Below are 24,624 nucleotides of genomic sequence, written 5' to 3' on the forward strand. Positions count from 1 at the left end.
GTGTTAAATCGCTCTTTATTCATACAGTGATCACTTACATAATGTGCACGTTTCATAAAGCCGCTCTCTCAGTCAGCTGCTCTGCATGTAATTGGCAAATAAACTTATTGGAGGATCCCGAAATTTTTATCCAATCACAAGAGAGAACGCTACAAACCGACACCCGTCTCACTCATGGTCTCACTGCCGGTGCACGCCAGAGCAACAGATGGGTGAATGTTTATGCGCCTACAATGGCGGAGCAGGTAAAAATCCTTCCCAATGTCTGTTTTGATGGTTTTTATCATGTTTTATCACACTTATGGATCTGAGATGATGCTAGATAACTCGCTGCTTGAAGACCGCAGTGCATTAATGTGGTGACGTAGGGACGAGCGAGGGGACTGCTAACTGCAGTAACTGACAGGAAGTTAGCTAAAAGAACCATTCCGCTTACAGCACCTTTAAGTTAGAGCTAGCAGTCAGTTGTTCTCTGGTCTCGGGAGACAGCAAAGCGTTAAGTTGCCTCAGTTAGCTCAAGAATTTTTCCCTCCACCGTCTCCTGTCATTGCCTTGCTTTAGCCTAGACAACAGGGGCAGACAGGGCAGCCTCACAGCACGACAGACCAACCACTGGGATCTACCATTTCCTGCTGGTTTGTCTCCTGTCGCGGTCACTCCCCTCCTACACACACACACACACACACACTCACACACACACACACACACACACACACACACACACACACACACACACACACACACACACACACACACACACACACACACACACACACACACACACCCATACACACACATGCTCAACCACCACACATAAAAATAAATACACACCCATCACGGGTCCCCTCCGGAGAGATCAATTTCACGGGATCACACGGCGCTGCTTTGGTTCCCAGGCGCTCCCTCACGCGCTCCACAGACATAGACGGCTCCCTCACACAACCTGACTCCTGACCCGCTGTCATTACCGGGGTTAGAGGGCCTGCAACCCCTCGCTGCAGTAGGATAGGGGAGGGGGGGGGCACTCTCTCAACCCCCATAGATGCTTATGGGAGGCTAGTCTTGTTGTCATTCTTATTTTTTTCTTTTTCTCAAGGCCAAAAGTCAAACGTTGAAACATGTTTCAACTCTTGGGCTCGTTATGGAATTAGTGGGTAAAGATGAGTGATTAGAAGTTTGTGTGCATTAGGAGTGTGTGCGTGTGTATGTGTGTGTGTGTGTGTGTGTGTGTGTGTGTGTGTGTGTGTGTGTGTGTGTGTGTGTGTGTGTGTGTGTGTGTGTGTGTGTGTGTGTGTGCACGTTTGACAAATGCATGACACCAATGTTTTTTTCGCCCTCACATTTCGACATACCTTCATGTCAGACATACCTTCACACCGACTGCAGCCGTATCAAAGGATCGCATTTGTGGGCAATCCGAGTCAGTCTCCGGACACAAACCATGCACTTTTTTTTTACGCTACTCGTGACTTCTGTCGCATGCCAGCAGGTTATCCCTTTTTTTCAAAATGTAGCTGCCACTCTTGTCCTATACACACTATTCTTTATATGAGATGTCAAAACAGGAATAAAATTCACAGTTTCCCCGGGGGCAGTGGGGACCAGTCTGAAAGTGTGATTAGGTCAAACTCAAAGTGAAGAAAAAATCACCTCGGGCCGAGATGAAAGTGAAATGGATGCCTTTGTTCTCCATGACTTTCTCTCACTCTCTCCTCACAGTGACCACCCACAAGGAGTTTCACCGACTCCAGACATAAGTCACACCCGAATCCCCCCCCCCTCCCTCCCCAAAACCAGCCGCCCCACTTCCCATTTTACCTCCAGCTTTTAGTCAGACGACGCAGATTATGGTATCCTAAAAATATTCACCAGCAGGTAGCTTACTTCTGTCTTGCTGATTTGACTTGACTAGATGCAACAAATGGGAGTCAAATACCAATGCTGTGCCTCACCATCCACCTGTTGAATTTAGATATCAAGTGTACCAGACTGAGGATTAGAGGACCATTCAGAAGATCAGTGAATTGCAGAGAGATGGGGGTGTTTCCTGTAGCCAAATGAAAGATCACAGACATGATCCTTTCAACATATGTCAGCATCATCAACTCTGCCGTCTGGGAAGTGCTACAGGTGCTTCAAAGCCTCAAGACTCAAAAGCAACTTTAACTCCGGAGCGATTCAGCTAAACTGTGTTGTGCTAAAGCTTGCTACATTCATTTGTACCTGCAGTATTTTATATACTGTATATATACTACTGTTAATTGTGATACAGTTTTGAAGAATATGGCTTGCAATATTCTGTATTTTTACGATAGCCAAAGGCCGGAAGGATGTGTCTGTCCGTCCGTCCGGGCCATTCTTGTCAGCAACACAGCGCAATATCTCATGAACATCTTGAAACTTCGCACAAATGTCCACTCATCATATTAACATAAAAACATCATACAGATGATATTACATTTCTCTCAAACTGTTTGTTGTTGCACAAATGAATGATTGCTAGGAGATAGGGTTTTAATACAAGATGTGTCACAAAGTAAACCATGTATAAAAATGTAAATAATTATAAATGTGACAGAAACCAGTTTGAGAAAGAATTGGGTTGTTATAAAACATTTCCTCATTATCTAGACTGAAAGTAAAGAAAGTACTTTGTTTACAAGTACAAGGTGCTTGTTAAATAATCATACAGGGCACAAAGAAACAAAAAAATACGTTTTCCAATAGATTTCAGCAGCAAAACATTAGCATCTTCAGAAGGAAACCTTGTGTTATGCGACAGAGTTGGTTTCTCTCTCCCTCTCTCTGTGTGTGACAGATAGAGACAGGGGGAGGCCCTCAAACACTTCCCATGGGGGGACAAGACAGACATGAGTGTCAGTGGGTCAACTTGGACACGTCCTTCACTTCCTCAATACACACACACACACACACACACACACACACACACACACACACACACACACACACACACACACACACACACACACACACACACACACACACTGAGAAATGTGGAGAGGACCCTGTTAACAAAACCCACAGGGAAACTGTCAGTGATAGAGGAGGGCAAACAATGAAACCACGTTCAAACCCCCACCCTCGTAAAGGACAATACTAGGGTGTCTCTCTCTCTTCAGACACACACACACACACACACACTGGCCTCACAAACAGAAACACACTCACACTCATAAACAATGTCTCTCTCTCACTGACCCCCTCTCTCTCCAAGGCACAATGGTCGGGTGTCACACACGTCTGGAGCAGAATTAGCCTTCGCTTCCGCTCGCTGTCAGGGGAAACAAAGTTGGCCTTCCTCAGCGCTCCACACAGCTCTATTTATAAACAATAACAAGGCTCGCCCTGCGCAGGGTTTCAGCAGAAAAGCGGCTCGCAGCATTGTTTGGAAGCGGTCGAACATCTGTCTGTGGCTAACCTGCAGACGCCGCAGCTCTCTCAGTGTCTCACCGTGAGCCACCGAAGGTCACACATTCAAAAAACTGGAGTATTTAGTTTTGGAAAAAATATTTCAAAGTCCCCCTCCACTCAAAATGTGCTCATGTTTTTTAGGATGTTTTACCTTCACTGTGCATAACAATGAGTGTGCAGGATTTGACAATGGAGGGCTCCTTTCACGTTCATCTGCTTCTCTGTGCTCACTTTGAATCAGAGTTTACATAAGAATGCATGCGTATTGTATTCTGAATCATGGTCCAGAATACAACTCATACACGTGTCAGGTGGAAACTTAAAGCCTAGATATGCTATGAAGGCTTTAAAAGGATATTTGTGGGGGCATTTTCACCTTTATTGGACGTGGTTTTGAAGCCAAGGGGCAAACAGGAAAAATGGGGAGAATGACATATAACAAAGGTCACCAGCTGGAATCACACCCGCAATAATGCAGTAATGTTGCATGTGTGGTTACCACTCAACCACCAAGGAACTCCAGCTTCCGTGCCATCTAAAGTTTAATGATATTCTTGTGGAAAATACCTTATCACACATAACCATAGAACGACTTCAAACATTTCAGATCTTTAAAAAAAAAGGGTGGGAAACCTGCCTTGATGTGTGTGCTGCTCTTGAAGCTCCTTCCTTTTTTCCCCCTTAATTAAAGTTAGAAAAATATTGATAGTTGATTATAATGCCCTGAGGCAAATTTATGATTTTGGCCTTTATAGATCAAATTGACAATGTATTACACAGTGAGAAAAGTTGGAAACTGGTTGAGAACGTGCGGGCATGATGCATTGGACAGCATCAGAATACAAAGCTAAAATAAAACCACCAGCTTTGTCCTCTAATATGAGTCAGTCAGGATCTGCTTCATGTGACCACTGCAGAGGAAGCGGTGAGCACGTTCCACTGATACTTTAACAACTGTTGATGTCTCTCAAGGGTTCCTGTGTTGTATGGTTCTGTTTATAAAATGTTTTCCTTTGCAATGGAATTAACAGATGTTTAACAGTTTAACCTAATTTGAACCCAGACACAATATTGTACTGTACATTGTAGAATCAATAATTATCAATTTGATGTCCATTAATGTTATTTCTATGACACAAAACACACATTTTGACTCAACAACAAATTCAAATTTGACATTGTCTGATTGGGATCAGGCCTCATGAGGGGCAGGACCCGTGGAGAATACTTTCGGCAGTTAACAGTTTAGCGTGACTTTGTTTGGTTAAGGAGTAGCTGAGAGTTCCTGAACTTGATATCAACATCGTTTATCAGTGTCACTCTGTCAACACTGCAGCCCTAGCAGGAAATCACACCTAAATAAACCGATACAACCAAACACCTGGCGATATGTGGACCATTGTGTAAATAGGTACTGCGGAAATAATGACGCTTAATCCAGAAAATATGGAGTGTGCATAAAAGTGTGCACACATAACTCCAACAATTTCCTTCTGGCAAGACAAGTCTCAATGTACATCTGCACGGAAGGCATGTTATTGCTTACTAATAATAAACTGAAATTCAAAACGGGGACGTGGAAATGTGTCATGTTCTGGCTTGAAATTGGTGGACCAACCGACATTGAATTTCAAAATAAATGCCGTAATGTCTCATCAATTTGACATGAAACAAAACCATGTGCATCAATATTGAAGTGTTTGGAAAAGGGAGACTAAATTAGAGGGACGGGAATACTGATTGAGAGGGGGGAAAGACCAGCTTTAAGGGTGTGAATCAAGAGTACAAGACAGAAACAATTTCACAAAAACATACTGTATGTGAATGCAGGGAATTAAGACGTGAAAAAAAAGAGAACTTATAGAGAGAGAGAGAGAGAGAGAGAGAGAGAGAGAGAGAGAGAGAGAGAGAGAGAGAACAGCAGAGGTGTACCGTCACTTCAGCCCTGGTTATTTTGGCCCTGAGTTTGAATCGGGTTTGGTGGCCTGATTTTTCAGCGGGAACAGAGGGGAGGAGGAGGAGGAGGGCTTGGGATTTGATGATGTCGTGTTGTGGGCCCTCACCTTCAAAGGGCGGCCCCTGAAAGTCCCTACTAATCACAACATGTGATGAGACCGGTAGAACAAAGACAGCCGTGCAGAAAATAACAGCGTGGGAACTCTGGGTGAACTTGAAATACAACGAGAGAGGGCTCACCCACCCCTCCTTCCCCGCTCACCCCCCCCCCCCACACACACACACACACACACACATCGCCTCCTCCCCACTCCCCCCTGGATGCACACACACACACACACACACACACACACACACACACAGAGTCAGACTGCTGTGGATGCACACCTGTGTTTATTGTGACAAAGGCTTCAGGTTGCATGGACTCGGAACGTATGTGAACGCAGCTCCCACACACTCCCACTCCCTAACACACACACACACTTACGCTCAGAGCGGACCAATAATCAGTTCGATGAATGTGGGAGTGCATCTGTGTGTCTGTCCTGCTATAAGCGCAGCATTGTACGACAACAATAAGATGAAAACAACCCTAAGTGCTTCCTCTCATTCATATAAACCAAACAAGGCAGCCTCCTCTCTCTGTGATGACTATTACGCCTTTTGTTGCTTCCCACTGATAAGGATCCCTATATTACTGCTTGTCTGTGTACTGTGTGTGTGTGTGTGTGTGTGTGTGTGTGTGTGTGTGTGTGTGTGTGTGTGTGTGTGTGTGTGTGTGTGTGTGTGTGTGTGTGTGTGTGTGTGTGTGTGTGTGTAGAAGGTAGCAATGACTGATCTATAACGTGCTGTTTTCTGTTGATCTTCATTAGCAAACGATATAAATCGGAAACAGTACAGGCCTACATTCCCCATTCATATTGCGATATTGTTTCCACATCTGACAAATAATGATTTTGGTGTTTCCGTGCTACATGGGCCTATTCATAAAGTGCACGTTTCCTCTCCTCATTCAAAGACTTCCAGTTGTGTTGCCTGAAGGGGATACTTCACAGGAGGAATTATTTATAAAAAAAAAGTGACTTTCACCGACATTTTGAAACCTATTTTTCTCTCTTTTCAAAGAGTTTGGTCAGGTTGGACGAAATTTCATTGGGCACCCAGTAACAACTAGTTTCAATGTGGATGGTAAACAATGGTAAGAAGCCAAGGTTTGTGAAACTGAAATGCTATTTTCGTCTCTTTTTTTGTAAATGGTGTTCAGTACAGTTTTGGCCTTGTGAATGCAATATTTTGGAGTGAATTAAGCTAAAGCTGTAATGAAAAAAAGGCCAAAGCCAGCAGTCCCCTCATATTAACTAAACTAAAAGTAAAACATGCACAAAAGTAAAGGCATTGGAACAAAGTTCTAAACTAACTGTCATGGGTGCTTTAGAGCGCCCTTAAAGTAACAAAGTGTTTTTGTTTGTTGATGTCAAATTAGCCTAGTTGTGTTATTTAACAGACAATTGTCTTATAACATCCTTTTTTATAATTGAATGGCAGTCTAGTATTTAAATAGGCATATGCCACATACACCCTGCAGGAGACCCTCCACTGAAGAGCCCCAGCTCCACATGTCCCCCTCATGCGTACAAACACACACCAGCAGTTCTGTCAAATGATTTGGGGAGTGTGACCATTATTAAGGAGCCACCAGTCTTGTGCTGCTGGTGTTGTGAAAACTCGGTGGTAAAGAGGGACGAGGGCGGCTTTGATTGCATTATGGACTTTTGTTGAGCACGCTCACAAAGTCCTTGAAGTCCCCACCGCGTCTTTACCGTGCATGAGGTCTCTCTGTGGGGTAAGATTAGACTTGGTGGCTTCCTCTGGTTGCGGCGGTGCTCCCTGTCTCTCCTCCCGGGCTGAGTTAGTATTGGATTACAGGTTCACACGCTCGCTCGCAGACCGCCCGTCGCCCCGACCAATTGCTCCATTCATTTCTGCGCCGGAGACGGCCGTCGGCCTCTGATTGGTTATCAGCGCCGGTTAGGGAACTTTCCCACGGCCAGCGCGTGCTGACAGCCGGCCAGCCACTCCTCATCACCACCGGGACACACACGGGGGAGGATGGGAGGGTTAGGGGGGGAGCAATCATGGACCGAAAGTCCATTGGACCGCTGTCAAAGTTTCTCCAAAGATCCTCAATAGTTGGGAAGATGATTCACTCCAAGGTATGGTGTCACAAAAAAGGGGGGTTTAGCCTACTAATCAATTTACTTAACTTGACATAACCAATGAAGACATGGCTCCATCTGCTATAACAGGTTGGCTTTACCTAAACTTTTTTTTTTTTTTACAAAATACAGATCTTACAACCGTATCAACAAATATAAGTCTTCTTTGTGTGGTTTTGGAAGAAAATAGGCTACTTAGAGGGGGAAAAGGAAAAGTATTCCACAAATTTGTAAAAATGACAAGACAAAAGTAGGGGTAAAAAAACATTGGTTTGACTTAAAAATATCGGTTTCAATTGGGGAAGACGGGGCTTCAAACTATGTTGTAAAATTCTTCTCCACCTCAGATAGGCCTACTTTTTTTTAAACTTTGTCCAGGTGTTTATAAAGTAAAGACTGAGTGCCCATTCTTGCCCTTGAAAGCAGCTGTTGGGAACTGCAGTCTTAATTAAAATCTCCAATAAGAAACTGTTAGCTCACTGTATTCCTCACCGGACAGAGTTGACTAACTGCTGTTTCCAAAATTAAAAATGAACTCTCAATTTTAAACTTGCAAATCACCATGGAGGAGAACTGTAACAAATTAAAAATTAATACAACTCCTTCGGTGGAAATTGAGAACTGACCAAGATATCCAGACAACATGACATCACATAACATCTATTCATGAAGCCTAAAAAGTTGTTGCTTTTAGGCCTACTAAAATGGGGTTGTTTTCATGATAGGCCTATTACCCTACCTACCAGGGGCCAGATCTCACTGATAGCTAGGCCTACACACCTTTAAATCGTTTTAAAACAGCTTCCAGTAATACCCAAAGAGTGAGATGTCTTCCCATTTTCTCCCCCCTCTCTGATGTGCTCGGGCCAACTGCGCTGTCCCTCAAACCCGCGGCAGCTCCGTGATTGGCTGCTTCGTCCCAAGGCCCCGCCCCTATTGGCCGGCCCCATGGGTTGAAATGACACCGTGGGAAAGCTGAGCGCTTCAAACGTAGGCGCTCCGGGCAGACCCGATCAGACGCACGTCAGACGCAGACACAACACACAGCACCAACTAAACAGGACTATTGCGGACCAGTCAACATGAAGAGGAATCATGACTTTAGCTCCTCGGACAGCGAGCTGGATGAGACTGTCGAGGTGGAGAAGGAGAGCGCGGATGAGAATGGGTAAGTTATTCGGCCCTGGACTGAACTGTGGGCTGTTTTATGGTTTTTTCCTCTAGCTTTTTAAATCACATTGAAACATGAAACGGAGATATTGAACGAAGCTTTCATCTCTCTGAAGGAACATGAGCTCTCCTCTCGGGTCCATGTCCCCCCAGACAACCACTCAGGTGCAGGCGAGGAAAAGGCGTCGAGGAGTAAGTGCATTTATATTCAATTTAAAAAAAAAACCGTTCATGCACGGGAAGATCTTGTGCATTATGTTTTTTTTGATGTGTGCAAATTTAGAAAATAACCAAATAATGTTTGTTTTGTTCTCAGATAATTGAGAAACGGCGCCGTGACAGAATCAACAACAGCCTGACCGAGCTGCGCAGACTGGTTCCCAGCGCCTTTGAGAAACAGGTAACACTCGTTTAATATTCACTTCATAGGCTACGGAGTCCAATTAAGTCCAAAACTATTATTAGGCCTAGATTTTTTTTAACTTTTTAACTTGTTTCTAATGTGCCCTTTTTTTCTCTCCCCCACACTAAAGGGCTCAGCCAAACTGGAAAAAGCAGAGATTTTGCAGATGACTGTTGACCATCTGAAGATGCTTCATGCTGCTGGAGGCAAAGGTAAGACTGGGACTCATTTATTGTGTCAGAAAAAAAGCACCTCTCACTTGTTGGAGAATCCTATTTATGTGCTTAACAGGATAGTAACATGGACGTTGGAGGATACTTTTTTACCCTTTTAGTTCTAATTTCTTTTTTTTTAAGAAAAAAGAATGGATTAAATAAACATGAATAAATCAAATAAATGTCTCTATTAGAAACTTAAACTGGTCCTGCAGGTTTGCTAATTATACCCATCTTGTTTTGACTGATTATTTACAAAGCCATGGGCATATTGATACATGTCACAGACAGAGTTCCTTTTCCATTCTGGGAAAACTTGTTTTCTAGTGTACATCTGACTAGGGCGACATGTTTGACTAAAGTGCTGTCCTCTTGGCTCTATCCCTTTAGGTTATTTTGACGCCCATGCCCTGGCGATGGACTACCGTGGTCTTGGCTTCAGGGAGTGCCTGGCTGAGACAGCCCGCTACCTGAGCATCATCGAGGGCTTGGACAGCACGGACCCTCTGCGACTGCGCCTGGTCTCCCACCTCAACGGCTACGCCAGCCAGAGAGAGGCTCACTCCGGCCTCAGTCACCTGGCTTGGGGCTCTGCATTCGGATCCCCTCCGGCCCACCTGACCCACCCCCACCCTCACCCCCTCCTGCTCCAGCACCAACAGGGGGCACCGCTGGCCCCTCTGCCCCGCAGCACCACCAGCAGCCCACAGACTCCTCTGTCATCCGCTCCCACCACCTCTTCCTCCTCTTCTGCCTCCTCTTCGTCATCGTCTTCGTCTTCAGGTGCAGAGACCCACGTGGCGGGCGGCAGGCGTTGCGGCAGTGCCACCCCCCACTCAGACCAAGGTCCTATCCGGGTGCCCGCCACCTCCGCCGCTCCTACGTCCATCCAGCACCCGGCCTTGGTCTCCTCCTCGTCCAAACTGGTCCCCCCTCTCCTCTCCTCCCTGTCCGCGTTCCCCTTCCCCTTCAGCGCCTTCCCCCTCCTGTCCCCGGCCACCGCCATCAGCCCCTCAGCGCCGACTTCCAGCGTGGGCAAACCCTACAGACCCTGGGGTATGGAGATAGGAGCATTCTGACTAAAGTAAAAAAAACTCTGCACAACCTATACATAATAAGACACTACCCCCAGCCGAGCTGGACTTTTTAAGGACAAAACTTTTTATTTGTTTCCCAGCTAAAGAAAAAGTACTATTTTTTTTCTATGATGTTGCCATCCCACAGAGGATATACATAGCTGTAGGATTTGTATTTTCTTGCTAAAGAATTTTGTTTTGTATAGAAGAAAATAAAAACAGTGAGGAGGGAGACCACAACTAAAAAAAGCTGATTTATTGTGATTGATCTATGTTCCTGCCCACCCCCTTTTAGAGGTTTCACCCACTGCTGTGTTAGCCTATCAAGAAATGGCTTTTCCAGATGGTCAAGCAGTCGCTGCCCGTCAAGTTCCTGGGCGAAACTGCCCCCCCCCCCCTCCTCCCTCCCTCCCTCCTTTGTTTTCCCTCTGAGCTGTTGGTGCCCCGGTTACATACAGAGAGAGGGGAGGCTGTGAGAGTAGGGCTTGAGGTGGTCGAGAGTCAACCCCCTTTTAACAGCATTTTATGGGGTGGAATAACCGAAACCAGGTGTTTGTTTGACTAAATACTGGGAACAGAAGCCGGCTACCAGCTTGGTTGAAATAAACTTAACCATGATTTACCCACAGCCTCTGATGTTCATATGGCGCACAATTGTTTAAGCGTGTTTCCTCAAGTTATGTTTCCCCTCGACTATAAATCTTGTCCTTAACAGATCGAAGCTCCACACGTTTTTCCAGTTTCTACCAGCTTTTTCTACATTTGTTTTGTTTCTTGTGTAACGTTTGTTCATTTCTCAATCAGTTATTATGAAGAAGGAGTCAATTATGCAACTGTCACAGCAGCTGTTGTAAACAGGCAAATAGAGGCAATAGATTTCAGTCCTCTGTCATTTAGACAGATAAACTCCTGCTTTACAACTTGTGTGTGTGACTCCTGGTAAACCTCACTGTGAGTTTGTGTATATATGTTTTTTTAATTTTTTTTTTTGTACAGGGCGCAAGCAAGCACAGACAAAATCAGATTTCTCAGCTTTTCAATCTTGTTCCTGGTGGTAATGACAACTTCCCTGTAATAAAAGAGTTCTTATAAATCACCTGTGGCTTTATATGCGTCCTTCTAATGAGTGTGCATTTCCAAATCGTTTGCTCGTGTGTGTTTGAGCATGCAAGTGTGGGTGTGAACGTGTTTTTGTGTGTATGTGCGTTTGCTTATTGATGCCTGAAGTTGTTGTGTGTGTGTGTGTGTGTGTGTGTGTGTGTGTGTGTGTGTGTGTGTGCGCGAGCGAGCTCACAGTACGTGGCAACGCCTGGTATCAGATGAGGCTGCTTGTTTCTCTCAGCAGCCCTCTGTGTGTGCACAGGAAACCATTAACAAGGAGGGGATATCCTGGACAATAGCAGCCCGGCTGGCCCCATGCGCTGCGTGGGAACTGGAGGAGGAGGAAAGAAGGAGGGAGGGAAGGTTGGATGAGGATGAAGAAGAAATGGAAGGAGGGATGGAGCATAGAGAGAGAGAGGGGGGGGGCAAATAAATTGGGACGAGAGGAGGGGATCAAAGTACAGAGAGAGGGACTGAGAAAATGTGAGAGAGGAAGTGTGCAGAGAACAGTTTTGTCCCTTTGCCATCGTTTCAGTTCGCACCAGCTGCACCTTCTGTTCCTGGCTCCTGGAGGCCGCCGTCCCCTCTCCATGCTGATCCCAAAAGTTCACTAACTCGCCAAAGTGTCCCTTGCCCTTTAATCTATTTCTCTAAAATGGCTCCCACTCCCCCTTAAAGCCCTTTTAATGGCTCTCGTCATCCTCCTTAACCCTTTGCCTTTATTACAGTGGAGGATGCGGGGCCAGGTGGTGATGTAAGCTTCACTGCTGTAGCCAAAAACCTGCAAGGTCAGTGAAGTGATTTTCATTTGAGGCAGCTTGTCTCCCCCAGCTGGTCATAAATGGTACTACAGCAACAGGGAGCATGTAACAGGAAGTGAAGTGAGATACACGCATGGACCTTTTACAATTTTTAAGTGTTATATTATCATGTTTATTATATTATTCTAAATGTTTGAGCTTATCAAGGTGGATAAGCTTCATATTAATGTATACACTGATTATATTTATACATTGTTCATAAGGTTTTTTATGACATTTTGAATCTGCTAAGTAATCAGTAGCCACACTTCAAAAAATCATACAAGAAATGAGTGTAATCAATACATCTTTTGTAAGCTTTTCTCTAAATTAATAATTATATTACAATTAATACCATTCGAAGGTTAGTATTGAAGTCCTTCCTGACCACCTTTGTGATGTAACTTAGTTGCAGTGAACACTCCTTGCCTTTGCTTTGAACTCTTGTGCTGGACTGACACTTAAAGTAGCTACATTGTACTATTCCCTTATCTTAAACCAGTGTTGAAGCTAGAAAAAATATAAATTGAAAACATTGTCTGACTCTAACCTTGATTTGACTGAACAGTTGTTGATCTTAATACTTAATTTATTTGACTTTATTGTTGTTGTTATTTATTTCTGAGTACAAGTACCTCAAATTGTACTTGAGTGAATGCACTATACATTCCACTACTGACAAAGAACTTTGTAAATGCTAAATCAGATTTCAGATCAGTGAGCAATGAGCATCATCCAAAATGGCAGGGCCCTGAAACGTAAAGTGAAATAATAAAGCTATAAACCTTAAGATGTGAGTTTGGTTTCATGGGAAATTTTGATAAGCATGTTTCATCGCTTTAGCAGAAGTCAGCATTGTACTGTTGCAGAGGGGGCCAGCTGAAAAACTTTTTTACCTTAAAAGTAAATATCCGTTCAATTGTACGCTAAATTTAGGATTTTTCCACTGCTATTTTGCGGACTGGTACGCTGCACTGCACAGGCAGATGCCCTTTAAGTTTTGCGCTTTTTTCAAGTGTAGTTCGGCCATGAATGCACTTTTTGTGTCTCACCATCTTGTTCTTTTATGAAGCCTTGTTAAGGGTATACGAAGGTATGAAAGAAGACACTCTCAAAGACGTTTTCATTCACTGAACCCCAAATCTTTATTAACCATTGCTTGCTCACAAAGATATATGTGGAGAAAGGGGAGGAAACACACAAATGGACAGAGGAGAGATTTAAAGAGAGAGAGAGAGAGAGAGAGAGAGAGAGAGAGAGAGAGAGAAAGAGAGAGAGAGAGAGAGAGAGATGCAGGTAGGATAGTTGCTGTCACTTGATGCACTTGTGACAGCTGTTACACACTGTGATGGTTTATAATTCACCGGGTCAATATCGCATGGCACGAACATTCTGTTATCTACCCGATAACTTTCTGAATACACACACACACACTCTCACACATCTATGGGCCTGCCGTGCGTGTGTGCAACCAGCGGGGTTCAACCTCAGAGGCTTAAACACCAACTTACAAACTAATTGGATACTCGAATGCATTCGTTTACACCTTTACAGTTGACAATACTGTGTTCATGAATCTTGAATCATCATTGCAGCGATACCTTTTATGGCTTCAATATCTTTCTTGTGCCGACCTTTCTGTGGCCTTTACAGTGTCTTGGAGTGAGGTGCAATGATTCCAGTGGGCGCTGATGGTGACTATTCTATGCCTCTATGCCATTGAGAAAAGGTGGGATATATTTGTGTTTTTTTCTCCAGGGTAAGATTCACGGTAACACGACTGATCTTGGATGGAGTTTCAACCGCAGTTTTTGTTGTATAGCCTATAACAGTAACACGATTGAAATGTGATTGGAGGCTTGCTTCTGAGGAGCATTAGAGGCCCGCCATTGGTCAGGGACTTTTCCGGTGCCAGATGGACAGAATTTAGCGAGCTCCTACAGAGCTGTGAGCTATGATTGGCTAAACGCCTGCCCATGTGGAGAGTGTGTGAGTGGGCGTTTCTACAGTATGTATGTGGAGGGAGATGAGGAGGTTGCAAACGGAGGGAGGGAGGGAGGATGAGGATGGGCTCATTAAATGCTATAGTGTTCTCCTGTGGTACACCGTCTACCCCCCCCCCACACAAGAGTGGATGTGCAGTGAGTGGCCTGCAGCTCCCACGGCAAAGCAAACTGTCCCCATGTTCCTTCTGCCAACTCTCCTGCACAGGTCCCTATTCTAATTGGAACATTGGCATAAACTGGATGGAAAATCACCCCCACCGAAACACAGATCCAATTTTGTTTCCAGATCTGCAGGGTCAAATGAGTAAGAGCCCAGTGGAACAGGGGGGGGGGGGGGGGGGGAACAGGGCCAGGATGCGTGCCTTGTGAGGACACAGCCAGTCACAGTGCACACCAGCTAGCTGGCAAACTCACAACAAACACCTACGCCTGAAAAGGATTCTCAGGCTGAAATGAACCAAGAAAAAATAACATGAAAATGAACAAATTAATACATCCATATATATGCAAGGAGAGGAAACCTATATAGAAAAAATGGCACACTGCAATCAATACTTTTGCTGCTTGTATCGTACTGTATATAACAAAAAAAGAAGTATTTACAAAAACCAATACCCACGGTCACCTGTCAATTTGATTTTTTTTTAGATTTTTTTTTAAACTTTTCTTCTCATTTGAAACGGAGCAAAAACATTTGTTTTTTTGGGAAAGGTGGGTGAGGGACACTAATTTTTCTTTTCTTTTCTTTTCCAAATTAATTCAGCTTTTCTTTTCACCCCCAACCCCATTTGAACCTCCCACTGTCTCGGGATGGCGTCTCAGGCTGTGGTAGTTTCATAGTAGTATGGGGAGCATGGCGGGGCGGGGGGTTGACAGGTGGGGACATGTTGGATAAGGTTGGAAGAGGGTGTTTTTTTTCCTTTAGGGTTGGGTAGTGGGGTTGGTGATGGAGTCTTGGGGGTTGGGACGTAGAACCTGTTGGGGTTTTTCACGCTGTCACCTCTTCTCTCAACTCCTTGTTCCTGCGCACCTCCTGACCGCGCCTCTCCTGCAGATAACACAAACACAGATTGAAGATGCAATTTTTTCTCCTCCGCTGCCTGCTCTTTTCCTGACCTTTGTTTCTGCTTGCTTTACATTTTCTTTTCTTTGACCTTTGAAGAGTCTTGCTAATTTCTCTTCTATACTCTCTCCCACCTGTCACCCTCGCTGGGAGCCTGTTGCCCCAAACTGGCTTACTCAAGGTTTAGCCTGAAGTAAGTGACTGTTACACAGCTAACTGACAGCGCTAATGTTAGCTTGCAAATATATTACCTGCTCAAAGTGAAGAGTAGCCTAAAAGAGGTAATGGAAAATATCTGAACTGAAACTTCATTAAAATGCTGTTAAATAATGATTTAAACTGGGAGAGTTTTTAATACCATTTCACAAATAAGACTATATACCTTCAATTAGGTTACAAAATATCAGGCTTATTAGCTAAAAAGTGTCCGTTAGCATAATGGGTAACGTAGCCATATGAAGTAGCATAGCACTGGTGATGTGCCACAGTCACTTTTTGTTTACATAGTTGATTCGTTTTTATTGTACACTGCTTAAGGTGCTTTGTAGCAACATGTTTATAATTTCTAAAATTGTTAGCATAGACCAGGGGTTTTCAAAGTGTGAGAGAGTGAGCCCCCCCTCAGAGAACAAATTTCAGTGGAGCCCCCCCCCCCCAAATTGAAAACCACTGGCATAGACCTTTAATACGTTTTAGACAGTGTATTGGAATACACTGTCTAAAAGTTAAAATTTTAAGTTTTTTATTAGTTAAGAGTTGTTTATTAGTTTAAAACCAGTAGGCCGAAGTAGTAATTCACAGATTAATTAACAAATAGCTTTTGAAAATCAATCCAGGACTGTAGCTACCGTATACTGAAGTCATGTCCTCTGTATTTGGGGAAGATTAATTGGCTGATTCCAGCTTTTCTTGCAATGTCGTGATGGCTAGACACAGCATTCATAACCTGCTGTACAAATCATTTTGGTGGGGCTTGGAGGGACCTAAGAGACATGTAAGGGCTACTACATCCACACTCCTCACCCTCTCCTGCAGGCGGTCCATCAGGGCAGCCAGGTAGGCCAGCCGGTTCTCCTCGTTCTGCTCCATCTTCTGGTTGAGCTTCTCCTCAGCCATGCGGCTGAAGTTGCTGTTCTCCTCCATGGCCTTCATCAGCACGTCGCGCTCGTGCTCCCTCTTCTCCGCCAGGGCCTGAAGAACCTGCGCCTCCTGGGACTGTGTGGGAAGACAGGCAGCAGAAGAGACATCAGAGAGGGGCAGGGGTCGACACTATGAGTCCCTGATGAACCCCAATATCACTGATTTGACAGATGAGTCAGAGCCCGGTGCAACAAATTCTACTCATTACTGGTACACGGTGAGGACAGCAGCAGAGAATATTCTCTCCTGGCCATCTTCATGGTCTGCTGCCATGAACTATAATCTATATAATAATAAAAAATACTGTTCCTTTTTGTCTGCAGCATTGGACATCTGGTATTAAATTAATTTGTATTATTGATTAAGGAGATTGGTTTGTTGGTGGGTGGGTTGCTCGATTTGTCATCTGCTTTACTGACAGTATTGACATCCGGAATCAACAAGATGCAGGAATTATGTCGGATTTGGTTCTTCACTTCCGTTTTGCAGCTGCAGTGGTCAACAATTGACGGAACAACCAGACTTCAAATTAGCTTTAGTGCAGCTTGTTGTGGCTCTCAGCCCTTTAACCAAAGTGATATGAGGCAGCTGGCTGCCATGATAATGATTGGGAACATCCTTACTTTCCTTCGGTCCTCAGCTGCCTCCAGTTTCTTCTGGATGTCCTCCAGGGAGATGTCCCTCTTTGGGGGGGTGGTGATGCAGTGGGCCGCATCAGACACAGGGGAGGGCGGCTTCAGGATGACCTCAAAGGCCTGGCCTGAGGCTCGCTTGCTAATGGGCTTTATGTCCATGTCTGCATGTGTGTGCATCAAAAAGAAATACAGACAGAAGAGAAAATGTTTTTTGATCTCTGTGTGTGACTTCTGAATTAAGAATGATTTATAAAGAATATAGGGGGGGAAAAAATTCAGTCTGATAGCCACCTACCTTCAAAGTCACCCATGATGTTTTTGCGGGTCTCTGGGTACAGACAAGAGCAGATGAGCGAGAGAACTGAAATCTCCTTCATCTTCTCTTTGTAAGCTGTGGAGGTAAATATGAAAGAGGACTGTGTGTCAAACATACAGCTGTGTGTAAACTGAATGCACTGCTAAAACATACACACGCTCATAGACAAAACATCATTACCCTACTAACACACAAAAAGACGAGACATCGTTAACCCACTTCTAGCTCCATTGGAGGCCCCTGATGTAAATATCAAGATGTTTAGAGGAATAATTATTCATCAAGTCCCTCCAAAAAAGAAAACCTCATCAAAGGAAGTGTTGTGGAGCTCAACCACCCTGGGTTTTGTATGCCTTTTGGATCCTTTGTTTTCACCGAGCTGCGAGGGGAGCAGGATGGAGGTGTCCTCACTTGGCCTAATTTCCCCCCAACAGCCGAGATGCTGCCGTCCCCACAGGATTCTCCACACATCATTAGCTGTGCATTTCATTTTGGTATATTATTTATTAACGTAGCCAGACCAACGCCTTATTGCCTCCCAGTTGTTCTATGGTTAAATCACACACACGCAAAAATAAACATCTAATATGAGGATTTTGCTTTTCAGGTCATTAAGAAAGCAAAGAAACCAGGATTTAAGCTATAGATGTTGGGATAATCTTTGGGTTGTTCCTTATCTTCACATACTGTGGCTTATGGGCTGAGGCTAATAGCCAATGGTTAAGCTTATCAGCATAACACAGATATATCACTGTCCATCCTGGTTCACTTGTGGTCCAAAAAGTTAAACAGTGACGCAAAGCCGGCCCCAAAGTGGCTGTATTTGGAAACCTGCACCATATTCAAAAGGGAGGGTCACAATGCTCCAAAGGGCATACAGTGACAAAATGGAAAAGAAAAGAACAACCAACCTTGTCTAACCTTGATTTATTTTTTTTAAATCTCTGTATTTTTGGCACCTACCACATTGTAATGTGAGCCCAGAGTTCAACAGCAATCCCTGCGGGGAAAACGGCAAATAAATCTGCAACTCACTGCAGACAGTGAAACATTCTGCTTTTGCACATGGCTGCTGTCAAGGTACACTGCCTCACAGAGATCTGCATGCCGACTATCATATTATAGCATAATCCATCACCCAGAGCACAAGGCCTGCGGGGCTGAAGTGTGACATGTTGGATCCATAAATTGCCGCGAGCTACAGCAGCAAAAGCCAGAAATTAGATTTACCGAGAAAGAGCTTCTCCATGGAGGGGTATGGTGTACAGTGTGATTAATCCAAATCTTCCTCCTCACTCATACCCCCTGCTCACTCCCTCTTCTTCTCCTCCCTGCGTCTCGCCTTCTGCCCTGCAGACTGGCAGACGCCACGGTAATGTGATCAACTCTCTGATGTAGCGCTCGCTACTCTCTCATGGCCTTGTTAACCCCTTCCCTGAGGAGGAAGTGAGACAGGGTGTGAGCACAGCAGGGGGTGAACAAAATAGAGAAAAACTGGAAGAAAGGAGAGAGGGGCTGAGTGGGAATATAAATAAAGGCTGAATTTGGTAGAGAAATAGAAAATAGTAAGATTTCTGTCAGATTAAAGGAAAGAGGGCATGAAGAGAGGTGTAGAAAATGCTTGGCGGTTTGCAGTCATGGCACCACCTTTCTGGTATCAACAGGAATGACAGACAGGAGAATTAAAAACCAGCAAAGGGGCAGCTCCCCATGCAGACTTGCAGCCGCCATCGACTGCCCCCAGGACAGCCTAATGGAAGCAGCCACCTCAGGTGGATGGAACTTTAATTTGTAATTAGCGGACCGCACCATCTCTACTGACAAAAGAGGGTGGAATGGAGCTTTAGCGGGCTTGTGACAGGCTCATTATACAGTAGGTGCGGGGTATATGCATGTCAAGTTCCCAGCAGCCCTTTTTCTCCCACGCACAACCCCACTTGACAGCTGAAGACTAGATCGTAAGCAATTCAGTGGAGCAGGTAATTTGGGTTAAGTGCCTCCAGATAAAATCAGCAGAGATTCTTGTTTTGTGGTTGCCAGGTTCTGGGTGGGGCCTTTTCTGTGTTCAATAATGGTTTCCATCTGATCATTTGGATCAATATTGCTAGTTTAAGGCTGCAACGAATGACCATGCAATGATGGATTAATACACAGATAATTTTCTCAATTCATTGTTAATTGTTGGTCCAATAAAAAATGAAGAGAAAAGTGAAAAACACCTATCGCAGTTTCCTTAGCCCAGGGAAACACTTCAAAACTCAAACATATTCCAATCCAGTTACAATCAGTATAGAGTCAGTATAATGGTGTTGACAAGCACTTACTGTAAATGAAAACAGCTCATTGACTCCGAAACCATGGAGATTTTTCTTTTATATCGCTAATCAAAAATATATGAGATTCTCTGTTGTGTGCAAAAAGAAATATTAAATTGCCACTGTATTTCTCCTGAGAAAAAAACATCTTCTGCTTCTGCAGCCACTGCAGTAATAAACCCAATCCTCGGTGGATCAGGGCGCATAAAAAATGACAAATGATCACAACAGGAAGTATCTAAACACCAGCATCTGTTTCAAAGACACTGGATCAGTTTCAGACATATGCTGGGTCCGTTTCTAATGCCAATCTGAGACAAGAAAATCTGTAGACAGGGATGACACCGCTTTAATACTCCCACTCCCTCCACTCCGGCAGGCTGGTTTCAACCAGTCAGCTCTGCGGCCTCTCAGAGGGCTGCTCCTCTTGTCCCGAACCACAGACACGCAGCAAGCAAGAAAGCTGCACTTCCTCTTTCAATCCATCAGCGAAAGCGCACAGATCATCAATATCCACTGTACCTCCTCCTCCCCCGCAAGCATCCCTCTTCACCAGCAACCTTCTGCATCCCCAGGCAAGCAAGCATCTGTCTCATCTGTTGCTGATATATTATATTCTCCCTCTCAATCCCATGTGCCCCTTTCTCCAGTTTTTGCCCTGTGTCTCTTTGATTCAGCACAAACCACCACGCCTCGGTTTGCTACTTTTTTTTCTTCCATTTATCACCCTCACATAGCAATCTTCCTCTTCACCTTCTTCTTCCCCTTAAAGGCTCACCCCTCCGCATTGAGAATTTAAACAGAGATTGGGGAACAATTTGTCGGTTAGGTCCATTTGAGCAAAAAAGCACTAAATTAACACCTGAAAGATACTGTGGCCAAGCCTATGAGAGAACTGCGTGTTAAGGCCGTTGGAATGTGGCCCTCTGTATCGCAGCATTTTCTGCCCCCACCCCTGTGTCCCTGTAGTTTAGCAGCAGTATGGGCTTGGCATCTGTGTTCGACACATGCTGGCCCTTTACAGCAGGGCCACTCAGCAACAATATAATCACAATATTACAAAGGTGTCACAACAGCGAAATTGGCTATTAAAGGAAACATTATGGCACCCAGGTGGTTATGGGGCAGGTTGAGTCATTCGGGGTTGGAGGGTTGGGATGTTAGTAAAACCGCACCCAAGGAGATCAGCTTGTGCAGAAATGCAATTCAAGACAATTCATTTTTAATAGATTTCATCTTTTGATTTATAGTTGCAAAAATAATAGTCATCTCAGTTTCCTTAAGGCCAGGGCGATGTATTCGAGTGCATTGTGTTGTTTGACAATCACAAAACAAAAGATATTCTGTTAATTATCACATAAACTCAAAAAAGCTGCAAATCCTCTCAATTGAGAAGCTGAAACAAGACATGGTTTGGACCGATTATCAAATAGTTGCCCATTAAATTCTTATTAAACAACCTCTAGATCAGTGTATTGAAAGTAAAGAATGTCATTGTCTCACAAAAGGTTGAAGGAGAAAATGTTCTTTCTGCCAAACACCTTAGACAAAGTAAGGTAGCACATGTGTAAAGAACTTGTATTTCGGCCAAACTAGGACGCCAAAATGGCTGCCCTGTCTGATGACCATATCATGAGCACCGTCAGCGCTGGATTGATGACACCTCCTTCCTTAAAGAGCAGCAGTCATCTGAAGCCGTAGATGGGCGTGTGCTGCATTGATCGATGGGACCGAGGGATAAATTAGGTTGAACTATGAGACCAGGGGACTTTCGGGCCTCGTGCACGTGGGCCACTGCGACTACAGGACAGTGATGCAGATGATGAGATGATAAGAAAATATAGCCGCATTAAGATGTGACTAGTCGATTGAAATTGATGGTATACATGGCTGGTAGGCTTCTGTTTCAGTGTACACAAAGGAATTGATTTTTGGGGAGCGGACTGAAAGACCACACCTAATTGGATATGACCAGTGTGCACGATACGGATCAGGAAAAGTGCAAAGAGGCCTTGATGCACACGGGAGTGGCTGTGGTCACGGGTTCGTTTGTGGAATAGATAATAGGCCACCACCTTGTAATGTAGAGGCTTTTAGGGGTGTATCTTTTCTCAGTTCTCAGAAGAATGAGAAAGTAGAAAAACAAACAATTTGACATTTATACGGGGGAATTATTCTGCCTTACAGCCCTAAAATACAGCACGGGACGTTAATTGACCCATGGGCCCCAAAAAATGTATTTCCTCATGTGATAATTAGACATCAACTGAACTTAATGAGCTGCTGACTGGCACAAGTGTCTTCCTGTCTACAGCTCAGATAATGGGGAAAGGAGGGGAGGCAGAGGAGGAGGAGGAGGAGGAGAGTGGAATAAATATAATAGTCAGGGATCAGTTGCAGACACCAGGACCCTTACGGCTGTCTGTCTGCATGCCCCTCCATCCATCAAGTGCCTAGTCAACCGTAAAACAAACAGACTATCCCCTAGACTGGCCTCACACACACACACATACACACACTGCACTTTTCAGCCTGTATACACACTTTTCCTCAATGTTAGACGCAGTCATAGGCTTATTTTTGATTAAGCCTGCAGGTCACATCCAGTGTATATCCACAGCCGGAAAACATAATAAATATAGCCAGCCTTGAAATGGAAATTGTTAGGCTTACTCAAGGCCTACCACCTGCCATCACATGCAATGTCATTTTAATATCTCCATATATTCCTTCCAAATATTGTCACATCATCGTGATGGTAACACAGTTAAGGAGCATAATAGGCCACATTTATAGTATATAACCTTCCTAATAGGATTGCACTGTAAAAATCCTGATAAGACATTCATTTTCATCGCCAGTCGTAAATTCTTCCCTCGACCATGAAGCAATTCTGGAAAAGGATGCTCCTTTTTTTCTCTCTCTCTCCCTCCCTTTCTCCCTGCCTCTCTCTCTCTCATTCTTCACTGTAGCGGTCATCCACAAAAATTGGTTCAAAGGGCTTTACAGTACGGATACATAGGGTGGCACAGATCTTAAAAGGAGATTTGTCACGGTGAAATATTTCACACCCCAAGAGAGAGCGAGTGGCTCGCTTTGAAGCGACCGGAGATGTTGGGTGGGGTCGCTGGCGCTGCATTATGCTGCACGTCTCTGAGTCAGGCGGTAAGGGGGCAGGTGCGGCAGGCATCGACAAAACGCTTCTGTGTGAGGGAAAATCATCGCCTTTCTTGTTTCAATAATGCATTCATTCTCTTTAATTATCTGCTGAATAGAAAATGATTACATTTAAAATTTTAGAAAATGCGTCACTGATATGGCAAACTGAGTCCTAGATCTGGACATTTTGGTAAGCACTAATTTGGACCAAAAAACAGACACATTTCTACAAATGTGACTTTTAAAACAGGAAAATGTTGCCTCAACTGCGCAACTTCATTTTACAGAAGTGACTTGCAAAGGAGTTTGGCCGCTCCCTGTCATCAACCCTCAGCATCCTTTTGTGCCATGGGTGTCGCCACAGCCTCTCAGCATCCTCAGAACGTGCCGCTGATATCTCAAAAAATAAAATAATAGCCTAATAGAATAAAATAAAACGAAGAAAAGTGCTAAACTCACCGATTGCGGTCTTGGCCATTGCTGTACGGTGGTGCCGGGGCGGGTTGACAAGAGGAGTGTGCGTCGGTTGCTGGATGCTGTGTCTCGGATGAAGGGACTGCTGGTAAGGCACTGAGTCAGCAGAGAGCGAAGCTGCCGGTGCGCCTGGTGGTCTGGTATGAGCTGCGTCAAGCAGCGCGAAATATGTAGGACACAACCGGAAGTGTGCATACTGAGCTTTCAGAATAAAAGACTTGAATACTTGGATTGACACAATTTAATGTAGCTAGAGCTAGAACGTTAGCCTATCTGCTCAAATATAATGTTGGCCAATATATCGAATTGATTCATCCTTTTTTAAATTGTTCAAGCATAATGTCTACTCAAAAACAAGGATTGGATGGTTATGTATGGTTACATATTAGGTTTTGGATTAGTGACCTCAAGCAGACAAAAAGTGTATCCGATAGGCTATTTTTGGCTATTGTTTGACTTTTTATTGACTAACAGGTTAGTTATACTCTGCAGATAAATTCAATATGAAAATAATCGATAAATAGCAGCCCTATCAGGTGCAGTTGCCTCAATTTGCTGGAGTCCATTCCCAGTGAAAGCTGGAAGCAGCATGGACTGGAATGACTAAATTAGAGCGGCCCCTTCCAAATACAAAGCCGAATATCGCAATCTACCGTGAAATATCAAATTGTGACATATGAATTGTGATGTGTATCATAGCGTGAATGTCCCTGCCAATACTCAGCCCTATTTTGTTACCACATTCTACCAGGAGGATAACAAACCTGAATGGTGAGGTTGGGTTATGATGAGTTAAAGGAATTTTCTCCAAGACATCCGGACGGAGATTATGCAGCAGGTCAGTGTTCCTTTTTTAAATGAAATGTTGATCTTGATGAAATGTTGATCCGATGACTAACTCCTACCTGATTATTGATTTATTTGCATGAACATCTTATCTAGTATATTCCCAACTGTCTACATGTAACGATTTTTTCCCCTTTGTTATAATCTTTTTGAAAAGTGCTATTTAAAGCTGGGGTATGTGATTTCTGATTGGTTAGTTAACATGAAGTTAACATGAGCTGTACACTTTGACCAATCAGAGCGATGCTCCGATTCTCTGTTCTTATTGGCTGCTGGGACTGTCCATTCACTTTGGCATGAT

At 44.2% G+C, this 24,624-nt stretch overlaps 2 protein-coding genes across 2 annotated transcripts; one reads left to right on the forward strand and one right to left on the reverse strand.

The window, feature by feature from the left end:
* Positions 1–8,610: 8,610 nt before the first annotated feature.
* hey1 (hes-related family bHLH transcription factor with YRPW motif 1) lies at positions 8,611–11,534 on the forward strand. Its single transcript, XM_080045996.1, has 5 exons — positions 8,611–8,772; positions 8,891–8,966; positions 9,091–9,174; positions 9,308–9,389; positions 9,783–11,534. The coding sequence occupies exons 1-5, from the start codon at positions 8,687–8,689 to the stop codon at positions 10,469–10,471; spliced, it is 1,017 nt and encodes a 338-aa protein (XP_079902122.1). The 5' UTR covers positions 8,611–8,686; the 3' UTR covers positions 10,472–11,534.
* A 3,829-nt stretch (positions 11,535–15,363) lies between these two features.
* stmn2b (stathmin 2b) lies at positions 15,364–23,481 on the reverse strand (the record flags this gene model as incomplete). Its single annotated transcript, XM_080045782.1, has 5 exons — positions 15,364–15,423; positions 16,462–16,653; positions 17,202–17,374; positions 17,509–17,604; positions 23,463–23,481. The coding sequence occupies 5 exons, from the start codon at positions 23,479–23,481 to the stop codon at positions 15,364–15,366; spliced, it is 540 nt and encodes a 179-aa protein (XP_079901908.1).
* Between the last annotated feature and the right edge of the window lie 1,143 nt (positions 23,482–24,624).

Source organism: Ammodytes marinus, assembly GCF_949987685.1.
Source record: "Ammodytes marinus genome assembly, chromosome: 17".
Lineage (NCBI taxonomy): Eukaryota > Metazoa > Chordata > Actinopteri > Uranoscopiformes > Ammodytidae > Ammodytes > Ammodytes marinus.